The 15469-nt window shown below is 36.5% G+C and overlaps 1 protein-coding gene across 1 annotated transcript; it reads right to left on the bottom strand.

The window, feature by feature from the left end:
* Window positions 1-6898: 6898 nt before the first annotated feature.
* LOC128559662 (uncharacterized) lies at window positions 6899-14371 on the bottom strand. Its single transcript, XM_053551984.1, has 6 exons — window positions 14133-14371; window positions 11558-11692; window positions 9450-9584; window positions 9020-9154; window positions 7378-7463; window positions 6899-7142 (listed from the first exon to the last, which is right to left on the bottom strand). The coding sequence occupies exons 1-6, from the start codon at window positions 14148-14150 to the stop codon at window positions 6911-6913; spliced, it is 741 nt and encodes a 246-aa protein (XP_053407959.1). The 5' UTR covers window positions 14151-14371; the 3' UTR covers window positions 6899-6910.
* Between the last annotated feature and the right edge of the window lie 1098 nt (window positions 14372-15469).

The following is a 15469-nucleotide window of genomic DNA, read 5'->3' on the forward strand; positions in this document are numbered from 1 at the left end:
TTGGGTTTCCCCTTTTAGCTCGGCCCTAGAGCTTTAAATTTTCTCCGCATGTTTTGGTTTTTTATTTGGGAAAAAGGTTTTTCACTACCAGAGTTGATTTGTCCCGCAAAACTTTTTTGGGCAGCCCCAAAATTTGCCAGGGAAATTTGAATTTTTCGTGTGAATTGTCGGGCAACATTTCCAAATTGCGCATGCGCTTCTCTCAAAAAATTTCCCCGGTTTCCCGATTTTCTATTTTAAAAAGGGAAAATTTTTGAATAAATAATGACGTTTCACTAGACTTTTAAAATAATAGTTTTTTTTTTTTAACCAAAAGCCCCCAAAATAAAAAAATTTTTTTTCTAAACTTCCCCGTATTAAAAAAATCTCCAGGGCCCGTTAGTAAAAATCTTAAATTGAAGTTATCTCCTTAGGGCCCTATTTTTAGTTCAATTTGGTGAAAACAAGCGTAAAGGGTTTGGGAAAAACTCCCAAATTTTAAAAATTTTCCTAATGTTATTTTTAGGGGCGCAAGTGGTTGTCAGTTGACCTGGAAAAAACTCGTGTATTTGGGGGAAATTTTAAGGGCAGTCTGTGTTTAAAATTATGGACCCTTAAAAATTTTTTACTTTAGCTTGTCCCCAGGGCCATTCTTCTTTAGGCCAAAAAAGACCATTTATTCATGAGTTATCAAAAGACAGTTTATACATGAGTTTATAAAGAACCAAATTTTTACACCAAAAATTTTCCCTACACCGTAGGAGAAAAAATCCCCTGTGTTTTTTTTTATTTTATTGTAATTCAGTATCCCTTACCCCAAAAAAACGAAAAAAATTTTTTGGGAATGTCCGTAAACAGTGTATCAAAAAAAATTTGGGAAAAAAACCCCGGGTTTTCCCCCCCAAGTTTCTTTTACGTTTCTAATCGTTCCAAAGGGGTTCTTCCTTGTTTTTTTTTTATGCATTCGACCCATTTTAAAACTGTTTTTGACCCAAAAACGTTCCACAAGGGGATTCTGGGTCTTTATATGGATCCATCAGTTTTTTTAAAAATAAAATTAAAAATTTAAAAACTTAAAGGTTAAAGGTTTTTTAATGTTTTTTCCCTTAATTTCTTATTCAGTTACTCTAATTTTGTTTCTTCTACTTCTTATTAAAGCTTTAAAATTTTTACAAAAAAGCAAAATTCAGTTGGGAATTTTTTGTCCCCCGGCCCCAATAATCTGTTTTCTTAAATAGAGGACTACTTTTTAAAGATATAACATTTTGCAATAAATCTGCAGTTACTGAAGGATCATGACGGTGTTTCGTTTGGGGACAACCCCCCCCCGGGGTTTTATCTAAAATTTGTTTAAGTTTAAAGAAGATTATTTATGGTTTTCTTTGGGGGAATTTACGAATTTTAAAAAAAAATGAAAGGGCACAGATCTACAATAAATCTGAAAATTTAAGTTACTGAAGTTTATTCTAGTGGAAAATCATGGGGAAACACATCGTCATGTCTCTATTTTTTGGGATTTTCATGAAGATCCCTAATTGGTTACTTAGATAAAGTTAAAAAAAACCTTCTTTTACCAAAACAATTTAGAAAAAAAAAATTGCTTTTAGTGGGTTTAAGGGTTTGGGGGGGGGGGGGGTATACAACAGGTGTGGCAATTTGGGCATGTTTTTTTATGAATTAAATTTTGCGGATTTTGTTATTTTTAGCTAAAATTTAAAAATTTCAAGCATTTTCACTTTCGAACGGACGCCGGGGTGGACGTACGCACGCTAGAGCGGAGAAAAAAGCCAGACAGCCCAAAGCAAAAATCTAAAACCTTTCCTCATTGTTTGGGGATTTAAAAATAAAGATGAAAGAAAAAAACCCGTGATGCTAACGTGTTTCTGACGTTTATTTTAACGAAAAAAAACCAGCGAACGATTGACGCTGTGGAAAAAACCCATTGCTGCCCGCCAAAAACCCCCCAAGTGCCCGGCCCGGGGACAGAAGGAATCCAAAAATGTCTTTTCCTCTTCATTTATTTTTTCCAGCCATTCCCGGGATTGATAAACGACATATAAATGAGAGAGGGAGAGAGAAAGTGTGTGGTACGTGCGGTGTGTGTGTGTGTGAGAGAGGAGGGGCATGAAATACAAGACAAGAAATTTCGACATGTCAAGAAACGGACGAGGGCATGTGAAGGGATGACGAGGGGAGGGTGACCCCAAGGGAAGGGCAAGGGAGGAAAGAAAACGAGACGAGAAAAGGGCAGAGATAGATATAAAAATTTTTTATTAAAATGCCGGGAAACATTGCACATATTTTTTCATTAAATTTTATCACTCCTGGCGACTTCGTTATAAAAAAATCAAAAGACAAAATGAGATAAAGCGACCCCTTCTTTTCATTGTGGTCCTTCTTATAACAATGGGCTGACATAGGAGGATATGAGTAATTATTGGGTACAGTAGTTACGGTCAGTACTAACTGGGATGACATGCCTTTTCATGTATGATGGAGCCAAATGAATTTGAAAAAAATACAACAAAAAACAAACATATCAGATATCTGACAAACTCTACTTTTTATACCAATTTATGCAGATAATCAGTTCCTTTCCTATGCAGTTATTGTGATCTAACTTCAAAACTAACTCTGTGTACAAATTATCAAACCAGACAGTAGATGCAAAGTCAAAATGACCTTGTGCAAGAGCCATGAAAATATGCATTTAATATTCCGTGTTAAAAATGGCTTTCTTCGATTCTACCTTTGTCGTGGACATACAGGTGCGCGTCAGCCGCAAGCCAACTTTTTCTGTAGTTCAGAAAATGTTTTGAATTCCTTTCTCTTGAAAGCATGTTACGGAAAGACATTCCAATTTCTAAGCATTGCAACTCTCCTTATTTTTGCAATTCACCAAAATTTTGCAAGAGCGGTACTTTCCATTAGTTTTTGACCTCATACAGTTTTCTCCCGCGCGTTCCCCCGTGTACTCTCCAACTCCCTTGTGACTACATTTTCTACTTCCTTACTTCCTTAATTGAATTGTGTCCTTTTTATTTCCTCTGCATTTACATTTTTTAATTTCTTTTCAGGTTAACTTCCACTATTTGTTTTCATATCATGTGTTCTCTGTGGAAACGTAAGCTCTACCAACCATGACCTATGTATTTGCACTTGATATTTAAAGGAACCCAGGACAAGTCCATTCTGATCAAGACTTGAGGGAAACGATATACTAGTATGCAAAGTCTAGTATCGCACAGAATGTCACCACATTAATGATTCCATGAAATTCCAGCTGGTCGGGTCTGGAAAAGTATTCTCTGTGAAAAGATAAATATCACCATGAATTCAATTCCAAATCTTAGACACATCCCTTTGAAAGACTTAACCAATCCAACTTCAGTTATCTTTCCTCTTTCAATAGCTCTCACTTCAGCTTCGAGCCGCAACAACGGTACCAAAAGCCATAAAATCTGGAAAGTAGATCCCTCGGAAGCACCGAGAATAAGGCAAACAGTGAATATTGCAGACTCGGTTTGATTGAGTCTGTACATGAGCAGTAATGGAAAATGTAACACTGTCCACGCCCCTAGCACCAGTTTAAGCAGAATTCAATCTTTGAATCTAAATGATTTGAAATCAATGACCCCGAAGGACCAGAAAATATATCAACACTAAACCCAAATATCAATAAGCAAGTACAAACATTATTAAAATATCCATCAAGTTCTGGTCATCAACGTTGACAAGAAACATGAATTTTAGTAACCTAGCTTCCTCATCGAAGCCGGACCGAACCTTGCCTAAAACTTCACACCAATGAAATATCTGACCCAGATCTAGGCTACTCAATATCTAGAAGAGACCGTGTCAAACAGGCAGGTTATGGAGTTTTAAATCAGTTAGGAATTACATTATTGTCCAGGAATCCCCCTAACTTCAATCCAGCCATAACGATCTTTGGACTAAAATTGACCTTTTAATTTTAATTAATAATATGTGCATACTTTAAAACCCCATGGGCTAGACACAGCTAGCTCGGTAGAATTTGTAAATCCCTTGATAAAGTAAATACACGATGTCCGGGTGGCTGGGAATCTAAAACTGGGATACTACCGGTATGTAAACGTCCGACCTACTATAGACCCTAAATGATGCGAAACTTACACATATGGTCAACCTACCTACCAGAGAAAACAAAATCCTAGATTTATTTTTCATGACAAATCAAACTTTGGTCAGTCAGGTTAACATCTTACCTGGCATCACTGACCTTAACATTGTTGAGGTCAAAGTAAACCAACACCAACATTCGTTACCAAAATCCTCGAAAAGTTCCCATTTTTCAAAAGAAGCAAACTGGGAAGGATTTAAACAGTCACATAATAAGTACTATGAGAAAATGATAAATATTTCACCCTACTACTACTAAATGGAGATCTATAGAAAAAATCACATCCACTCTATACAACCTTTCGGAGGAATTTATTTTGTCAAAAATGTCTTCCATTAGTAACCACTTTCCCTGGGTAAATAAAAGTCTAAAGAGAATAATCAGAAGGTGTGATAGGGCCTTCAAGAAAATGTAAGAAATCAAACTAATCCCATGATCGTTAATATATCTTGGATCTCAAACGATAGATAAAAAAGAGGCTTATCAAAATACCTTGAAGATATCATTCTGAATTTAAACCAGCCTGATGCCTCCCCTACATGAAAACCAAACACCATAAATTTCTAATCCCTCATCGAGTATTCCAAACAAGATTCGGGACCCCTGCCACCCTCAAAATACCAAAAACAAACTCCGCTCTGATAAAACTACACAAGCAACACTTCCAAATAAATAATTTCAGTTGGTAGTTTTCCCTAAATCACCTTTGAACTTAGCATCCTACTGCAAGATGAAACTCCATGACATTACTGATAAAAAACAAAACACCTGAAGACAAAACTGTCAAATATCTATGTAAATGCCAATGGCACAGAAAAGCTCCTATCAAATCTTAACACCTAAATGTCATGTGGGTTAGACAGGATCAAGCCCATCATTCTCAAAACACTTTCAATGGCACTGCCACCAACCTTGTACTAGTATACAAGAAGGGTGACAGGTCAGACCAAGCCAATTATAGGTCCATATCCGTGTATACTTTGCAAAACCCTGGAGCATATAATATCCTCATCAATTACAAATCAGTTTACAAACCTCAGCATTCTTTACCATTTCCAACATGGTCCCCGACAGAAAACATCCTGTATGACCGAAATAATTATGCTTGCACGTGACCCTGTCAAACAAGTGTACAACAAACAACTGGTTGACATGATCGTATTATATTTTAGTAAAACATTTGATGATGTGAGCCATGAAAAAGTCCTTTTAAATTGCACATATATCAAGTTACTCGGCAATTACACTACAATATACATGTCACTTTCCTCTGTCAGACAATCAAATAACTTCCAAAATTATCTTAAAATACTAGGACAGTGAGAGTTGGCCTGGGATATGGAATTCAGTTCCCCATAGTATCAAGTCACCCACGCCACAAGAAGGGAACATCATCTTTCCTCACAATCAAAACTACAAGCACAATACACTTCTAGAAGCTGTCACCTCGGCAAAACACCTTGGCGTGGATATTTTAAACGCTCTCAAACTAGTTTCCTTCGCATGACAATTAAGGTGAACTAATAATCCTTTAAGTCAGTGGTATATCAGACCCTCGTCAGACCATAGTTGGAATATAGCTCCGCAGTTACACACAAACCCAAACAGACAACATGGGAGCCTTTCAATGACCGCACTCCCAGTGTAACTGACACGCTACACAGTCGAAAACGGCACAGGTTAGATCTCCGGCGCATTGCCTTCCGACTTTCACTTATGTATCAAATCTCAAATTATCTGGCTGCAATTCCCGTGAAAGGCTATTTTATCCCTAACAAAGTTTTCACGCCATTTTCATCCACTGTCTTACATGTCAATCTCTATTACATTCATTTTTTGTATTCCCCAATGGACTAATAATCTTCTACGAGTCATTTCCTTCCTTCCAGCCTTTGAGCAGTTCAATGCTTCACCATAACTTGGCTTTTATTTCCTGGTTTTTTTTCCTTTCCCTTTTATTTTGTCCGATTTCTTTCTATTTTCTACTAACTATTTCTGTGGCTTGCCGCTCAAGACAATACAGATAGACAAATAGATAGACAGATCAACAGATAAATCGATAGATAGATCGATGAAAACAGTCTTAGGTGATATTGAGTGATTGGAACGGTAAAGGATTGACATTGGGTGCAAATCCAAAACCCAAAAAGAAGGATATAATTTTGTAAATTTAACTTAACAGTGAGTGAATTTTGGCTTTTTTGTATTTCTGTTAAAGAATTAAACGCCACTTTTGTGCGTTGGATATGTGCAAGAAGTCCCAATGAGGTTTATACCTGTTTAAACGCATTAAAATAGCATTCATTTACAAGGAACAAAAAGACCAGCCCCTGTTCAACTGTTGGCCAATTCGCCTTCCAATAAAAATACAGTTCCTGGATTTCTTTAAAAATGTCGTTAAATCCAGGTGAAAATTCATATAGTCCTGTGTAATCAATACTGATGTTAAATGTCAGAAAAGTAGTTTTAGTTATAATTTACTGTTCTTGAAATTTTGGTGTCCAATTTTGAAAGAGTTGTTCGAACGATGCGTTTTTGTCCCTATTTCTTTGTAGATGACGTTATATTGTGCGTGCAATCTCGAGGAAAGGGCCATCTATAATATCGTTACGCCAATGTTGTTTATATGAAAATAAACGCTTATTTTTCTTTCCAAACAAAATATATAGTGAATGTAAATATTCGATGTTGAAATTTTGCTTTTTTTTCACTTTTTTCAGAACATACAGATTTTAAAATTGATTTGTTTTTAATCAAGAGTGACAAATCTTAACCTGCTTGTTCCATCCATTTATCTCTGTTTGACTTTAGAACCGTCAGCTCTTCCTCCATTTTCTGTTTTTCTTCATCCAGTTCCTCCTGAGCCAGTTTAGCCGCTTTAGCAAGTTGTTTTTCACGTTCCATTTCTACACGGATTCGTTCCTTCTCGCTAACTACCTTCTTATTCCTACTGGTAACACTGGCCATATTCTTCTGAACTTCGGTCTGAATTTTCATATAGCTGTAAGTATCAAAACGCTTTACCATTAAAACATCTGAATACATCAGTAAATTATGAGTTCGTGATGAATCAAAGACGTCATACATAACTTTAATTAGTGATTTATCAAAATATCAGTTACCAGGTTACTTTGAACGTATGTCAAGGTTTTAGGGTATCCCCTACCTTTATGTTTATTTAAATACTCGGCAATCGGTGCCTGTAACATTCATTGTATCTTGTACATTGATCTTACCGTTGCTGAGTAGTCTCGGTCTCCGTTTTCATTTCTTCTGCTATTTTAATGATCTGACCAAAAATTTGTTTTACAACTGCTGCACTCTGAAAACATTCAAATATATAATGCACATATTTTGTAAGTTTATTTGTACTGTTTCCCAACAGCATTATATAACGTTTAAAAATCAAAAATTCAAAAAGCGTTTTTAAAATATTTTTGTTAAGTTGTACGTTTTGACATTACTGAAGCAACATTCTTACATGGCTCGATATTTGCCAGCTACATCTTTTATATTCTGTGATAAAGACTGGTTGAAACGCCGACAGTTGAGAGAACGTTATGACGTTATGACGCCTGGCGCCCTATTCGTGACTGCTCAGATGAATGAAGTTTAGCATATAAACTCTAAACCGTGGTAAATCAGTCGAGAAACAACGCGAAGGTCTTGGTTATTTAGTAAGTATACATCAGTGTTTCGAAAAGAATGGTGACAAAGTGACAAAACTGCTTGTTATCCACTTAAGTATCTTAACAGGACAAAACTGCCTGTTAGTGCCCACTACTGCCATCTACATATTCACTTAACTAGGTATCTTGATTTTTGTCAATTAGTCAGTTATAATTGGCAATATCCCGTAATCGTCCCCTATCATTAAGGAATAAATGAAAATACATAAAAATACATGAAGGGGCACAACAATTATGCACATTTATAATTCCAAATCCTATCTAGCCACAAACCATTAGGGGTGGTGATAGGGGATAAGGTGGATATATACCCATTCATTCTGTCTAAGGGTGAGAAAAATGTAAAGCTAGACCGAGACTCGAACCCGGGGCCTCGGAATACCGTTCCGGAAATCTACCGCCTGAGCTACCCGATCGCCTACACGTTTTCTCCCCGTTTCAGTATTCAAGTTCTGTACCGTGACATATTTCCTCACCATTATGAAATTCGACCTCGAATTTCAGCGGGTACTTTATAAATCAAGCAATTACAGGCGTCGGAGACTACCCAGTGTAATGCCGTCACGGCACCACGTTGGGCACCAAATGTCGCAGGATGAGGAAGATGTGCAGCCAGACCGGGACTCGAACCATGGGCCGCGGAATACCGGTACCGTTCCAATGCTCTACCGACTGAGCTACCCGGCCGCCTATACATTTTCTGCCCGTTTCAATATTCTATATCGTGACAATTCCGTATGGGGGACGAAAAGTCTAACCGTTAATCGCCAATTTGGGTACGAATATTAACTGGATATTATGAAAACTTTTACAATAACCACTTATTTATACGAATATGTGGATGGCAGAAGTGGGCACTAACAGACAGTTTTGTCCTGTTAACTTAATTATCTGGATAACACGTAGATAATACTAATTGCCAGATAATAACTGGATATGTGACATTTTTAGAGAAAACTGTCTACATAAATAAGTGGAAAGCTGAAAAGCGTTGCTTCATTCCATGATAATAAACAAAAGAGGTTTTCTCTACATACTTTCACGTGGTTAGTTCTTTTTCCCACTTCTTTTTTTTAGATAATTCATTAATTTCTAAATGCGAGTGCATGGAAAATATTGAAAAATGTCACTTTATCTGTAAAAACACAGAGGTTATATTCCCGCCAATATAAACAGGCTAATATGTTACCTGGAGCTCAACTACAGCGTCGAGGATCATGGGTATCATCGTATTGACAATATGGGCTGCTGTTACTGTGAACTTCTTCATCAACCCTGACGTCATCAGGTGCTGAGTTCGAGCGGAGTGTGCCGTGAGGCGGACCTGGAATTATTAAGCTATATATTTCAACTTTTTTCAATTAGTGGCTTACCATCGAATGAAGGTACGATAGAATTGGCATGCTTATCCTTTCTTGGTAAACTAGAAATCCAAATAGACTATGGTAAGACATATACCAACAGCAATTTTGCAGGCGAAATATTTACTTTCGATAGAAATGTATTTTCTTTCAAGCTTGTGTCTAAGTTTGTATACAAATTTTCAAGCAGTGATACCTCTACAAGGGTTGCAGTGTTCTTAGTATTTCTTAATAAATGCTATATAGTAGCGTGTATACCTCTTTTGCTTGTTCCGGGTGGTCAGCAAGCTGTAGATACGCGAGTTCCAGGTAGTTGGCAACTTCTCTCTGAGCTCTGTACATCTCCAGAGTGGCGATCGTGTGCAAAACTTCCTGCGTCTCCGCCGGTAGCTCCTTATATAAATACATAGTGTAAGTGTTAACGTATGGGCTTTTTTGCATTTTGGCTTTACTGTGGCTTGATTTACATTTATTTTGGCTTTATTTGCACTAAACCTTTTAGAGAAAACATTTTGTGCTCTACATATTTTGCCCTGACGTAGGCATATTAAGCCCAACGAGCTTACATTGTATGGACGTCTACTAATTACCCGATACATTCGGATGAATTAGGGTTATTCTTTAACAAAAATAGAATTCAGTGAGCTTACTGCGGTCGGGTAACAAACTTTTACCACTGATATATATTATTGTCAAATGTTTTCATTAATGAAGAGCCAGTGTTAGTCTGAAACATAATTGCAAAGACTGGTCCAACCAAGTTACCAGTAGCAACGAAGAGTAAATTTCGTGATTCGAATTTCATACCCGCCGCGTCTTCAAGGAATTGCACGACTGTTCGCAAGGTGCGCGGAAGATAGAACCTCGTTTCATTTTAAAACTGAATTTTCATCACACCATCGAAAATGTGTGATTTTTTCCGCAATTCTACTATGAATAGTGATATTTGGTTCTTGTTTTCTCTTCCTGTGTTATTTCCAATGACATACATACATGTTATACTGAACTCCGCTGATTTGTTTTTAAAGAAATGGAAAACTATCAACATTTAAAGGTATACTAGACCCAAATTTCATATTTGAAAACATGCAAAAAATACTACCAGTAGTCTATGTAAACATAGAATAAACAATTATGTGTATTAACACTGCTATGAATTTTGTTAAAAATAGTACACACTGTATACATGTACAGCTGAAAACAGTATAAATGTGTACTACCACAAAAAAAAACTGGAATTTTTTTTACACAGTCAGCTGTTACTGCATGACATTTGGTTATGAATTTAGCTAAATAGACCCTATAATAGACAATTTATCTATATATTTGGTGAAGTTAAATATAACTGATGTATTTGAAGTAAATATCTAAATAAAAAATATTTCAATGAAAGATGAGCAGTATACATCTTTAAGTGAGATCATCAAAAATACTGGGATTTACTTACTCTAAAGTCTACTAGTTCATCGCAAAAGCTGCATGAAAGTAAAGCCTGGCTGTCTTAAAAAATATATATATATAAAACAGTTCTTATATAATTCCCTAAGCTTAGTGTGTTTGTTTTTATACTTTAATATGCTAGAATTACTCTATCATGGATGGGCAACCAGAATAGCAAAAATCATATCTCCAGTGAAAATCAAGCATGTATTAAGCACTCAGTGAACATAAGTGTAAATGATTAGGTGTTACAGTTTGGAATAAATCACTACATTTAGGATATCTGCTCATATGAATGCTGGAACTGTGAAAGCACAATGTAAACATATCTGGACATATCAGATCAGCCTCAAACGAAGCAAGGATGTCAGCTTACGTTCTTGAGTTTAGTAATGTTATAAGAATATTCATTGCACTGTTGTAATAATAAAAATTCACAGATCTGTGTATTCAGATAAGGTTGTGCATCTGAGCAACTTTGAATACAGTCCTTTGAAAATGTACGAGGACTTGAACACGCAAGATTTCTTCAATATGACCTATTATGTAAAAGTAAGAAAGGGCCATAATTCTAGATAAAATAGCCACAGAAAACAGTCCATTATTTATGGTCATCTTTACATCAAGGTCCTTCATATGTGAAACGTTCAAGCATATCATTTCAATAATTTTGAGGAGTTGGACCCGCCGCAAGATTTTTCTCTATATAGCAAAATTATCAAAGGGCCATAAGAGCGGTAAAATAGTCAAAGCAAAAGTTCCTTCTTTTATGATATCAGCACATCAAGCTTGTTCATGTGTGAAAGTTTTAAGCAAATCAGGCTAACAGTGTACGAGGAGTTGGACACACAAGATTTCGGGACATGCGGACAGCAGCAACGCTACATACCCTCCAACATAAATATGGGGGCATAAAACAAGCTTACCGTCGGAACTATGCGTGAATACATGTCTGTTTTCTCCGTGCATTCCCCGTCAATTGAACACGTTTGGTCGCCAGTGACTGCCTTCTCTGATATCGTGCACGTGATACGACATAAGACAAAAATAACTAAGTAAACCTGAAATATGTTTTGAACAATCAAATAAAATTTTGTCTACTATATACAGTATGGTACGGGATAGTGCTAAACTGAATGCTGTGTGACGCACGACACTCAACGCGACACAGACAAGAGACACGACGACGCACGCGACTCTCAATACGACAGTCAATATTGCGACGCATGCACGAAAATGCGACGCACCATACAATCGCGTTGTCGCACTTTCGTGTGCCGCGCCTTAGCACGAAATGTCGCGATGCCCTGTGTCGAACCATAAATGTCATGTCTCGTATCGACTATCGTATCAAATATCGTGCGTCTCATTCTCATCCTAATAGCGACGCACAAAACTCTTGATAACCGACATAACACACGACAATGATTCACAATGCGACGCAATACATAGCATTATTTATCGTGCAAATGTTGTGGAAATGTCTTGTGTCGTTCAGTTATCGAACTGTAATATAATGTCGCCTGTCATTTCGCCTTGTTGTGTCGCATTCTCATGTCGTTACGGGTGTCGTGTTCAGTTTTATGATTCGCTCGTTGAATGCGATGCACATTCAACGTGACAAATGATATAACACAACAAAGCGACGCGACACACGGTATGACACATGACAGTGTAACGTGACACACCACATCGTAATGCAACACTGCATATTTACCGCGACCTTTCCTGTGACTGTCCTGTGTTCGGTTATCGTATGTCGCATCGCATTGCCGCGCATCATGTTGCAGTATCAACTCTTGTGTCGAATGTCGCGTTACATTGTCATGTGTCATGTCGTTGCGATTATCTCCCACCCTCTAGCGCTCCTTTACAAATACTACGTAAAAATCATATGACCGTTAAAAAGAAATTCAATTTTTTTAAATTTTATCAGCCACAGTAGCTTTAAATCTATTAAAAGGCTGAAAACAATTTAGATAACTAAAATCTAGTATCAAATGGTGAAAATGCGATTTAAGTTTTCGCATCTAAAGCGACTAAGCCACACATTGTGATTTGTAATTTTTAAAATAATTTATCACCGAAAGGCAAAATGCAGCCACTGTTTCATATATTTACATGAAACATAATGACTGACCAGTTTATAGTTTTCAGAATTACGAGAACATTAGAGTTTTTTGCAGTTTTACTCATGAACTTTTATAAACCGTTACAACGCTTTATGCTTTATTTTGTAAAGCCCGCCGTACTGTTGATAAACGGGGTTAAACCCAAAACAAATTATTTTGTAAACATTTATTAATATAGAACGAGACGCGACAGTACTTTTAGACGCTATCATCACGTGAGCAGCAAACCAAAAGTTCGCATGATGTAGTTTGATGGTTCAATTTATATACCCGTCTACCGATTAGGGAAGTCAGCATGATTTACTTTGCCTTAGTTAGGCAAGAACCACTATCGTACTGAATAATACTACCCAAATAACGGACCGTTCCGTTATTAAAGAAAAACACAAACATCGCTCACCTTTAAACCGTATTATAGATAGCGCACAGTATGGCGTTAAGAAGTGAAAACAAAACAATAACATACACTAAGTTTACGATTTAGTCAGTGATTCTCCGTTAGCCGAGCGGTTACGGTATTCGTATTATACCTTTTTCGTCGGGAGTTCGATCCCCATTTGTTTCAGTTTGCATTACATACTTTGTGTAAGTTTGTTTTTCTCTGGTTTCTAATAAAATTGGTACTAATTGGTATAAAACCAATCCTAAGATTATGGCCAGGCAATGCTTTTATTAAAGTGAATTGTAAGATTGTTATGAAACTTAAAAAACAAACCGGTATAGGTTTAAAAATATTACAGAAAAGCTTTAAAAAACATTAGATCATGTTAAAGGTGGAGTGCATTTAGACATAATTACGTGTCAATTGTGACAGGTTAGAACTACATTTACTGCATTGAATTGTATTGAAGAAAAAAAATTAAATAAAAAATTTAATGTGTCTGGGCGAAAAAGTATAATACGAATACCGTAACCGCTCCAGGCCAACGAGAACGTAAACGTATTAAGTGTACTGACTTCCTGGGAAACCCTTATCAGAAATTGTATCTTAAATTAATTTATTAGGAAAACAACGATTTTCAACAGAATTTGATGAAAAATACATTGTTAAAACATCGAATATGCAGCATATAGGTGAATATAGCAGAAGTTAGATTTTTTTTAAATCTGACACCACGATGTATGGGTTAGTCGCTTTAAACCTGAGAGAATACTTCTATACATAACACTGTAAAGGGAGACCACTGCGGATGTCCGATGTCATCTCAATGAGGCACTACTGATAAACTTATTTAATAATGAAAACTGATAACGTGTGAATAGGTTATGTTAGACTACTGCTATGGACGACCCGGACAAACCTATGACCTATAAACATTAAACTATCGAATGACGTTAACTTAAGATAATACAAATTGTAGTCACCTACCTTGCTATCAAATTCCATTTTGTAAAAACGAAACCGAAAGTAAATGCAATAAATTCAATACTTTTCATTCCCGAGAGGGTTTGTAACGTCGTTATACGATTATTAAACATTTAAATCCTTTTAAGGTATTACAGTGATCATAGTATTATAGTAAACTCTTTTGTTGACAATCGATCAGCTTGTACACCTTGACTATCGACCTACATAACTTCACGCGAGGATCGTTCAAAATTTAGTAAACGCAATTTTATATAAAAAAGAAAAAGGTGGGAGCGGTGGTCTTGTGGTTAGGTGTCTGTCGCTCAACCTGGGGGTCGTGTGGTTTCGAGCTCCATTGAGGTCACGACCACGCCTTCTCCTGTGACACCAGTGCTGGTTTTTCCATGAAGCGGACTCCAGAGTGGTTCAAATAAGCTTGAAGCTAAAATAAATTAGTATGAACTAAATATTATCAAACCATGGATGCGCAGAGAATTGAACCAAACCGAAACGGGCGTTAGTCTCATTTTTACCTATCCAAGCATCTAAACGTTAAGCCGTGGTTAATCAGACTTAAGAGGTAGAACATAGCAGAACTATATTAATTTGGGGTCTTAATGTGTAATAATTTCACAAGGACATAGAACGTAGTCCAAGTGAATTATGTTACGTTGCGTGTAACTGATATAATAGGCCGAAATGACGTCGAGGTAGCCGTGTTTTAGTAACAAACTCCGAGGAATATATTTAGGAATCGCTTAATTATCGCTTCAGTGTGTATGCGAATTTAGTGTATCACCGTTCAGTTGTCAGAAATGACTTTTATACAAAATAGTAGATTGTTCGGTGCACTCTTTCTCGATATCGACAACTTTTCTGCCTGTAATGGATATATGTATAAACACGTAAATAATTTTTCAATCTGTCGCAATGGAACATAAGGACCTATTCATTTATTTTACCATATGATAAAAAAATTTACACACTATTTGTCATTCTCTATACGCGAAAAGCTCTTCACCACAGTGAAATATTGTTCAATGTGAATTTTATTTAAATGAAACTTGACAAAATCAAACATACACTATTAACTTTCTAATGGCTGAAAATAAGCATTATAATAATGCGGGTTTTTTTTTTCTCGTATATTTATTCTTGCAGCCCTTTGGTGCAGTCAAACGAAAATGTTTTATAACAAGCTGGAGAAATGTCCATAAAAGGATGCTTCTGACCAAGTGTGGTGTAATTTTACCAAGTAGATAAAGTGTCCGCACACCGAACCATCCATCTATATTAACAGCTCACCCTGTTCAGGTAATCTTTAAGTAATATCCAATATCGTTCAATTCAAGGGTCAT

The sequence above is a fragment of the Mercenaria mercenaria genome, chromosome 9 (genome assembly GCF_021730395.1).
Source record: "Mercenaria mercenaria strain notata chromosome 9, MADL_Memer_1, whole genome shotgun sequence".
Classification (NCBI taxonomy): domain Eukaryota; kingdom Metazoa; phylum Mollusca; class Bivalvia; order Venerida; family Veneridae; genus Mercenaria; species Mercenaria mercenaria.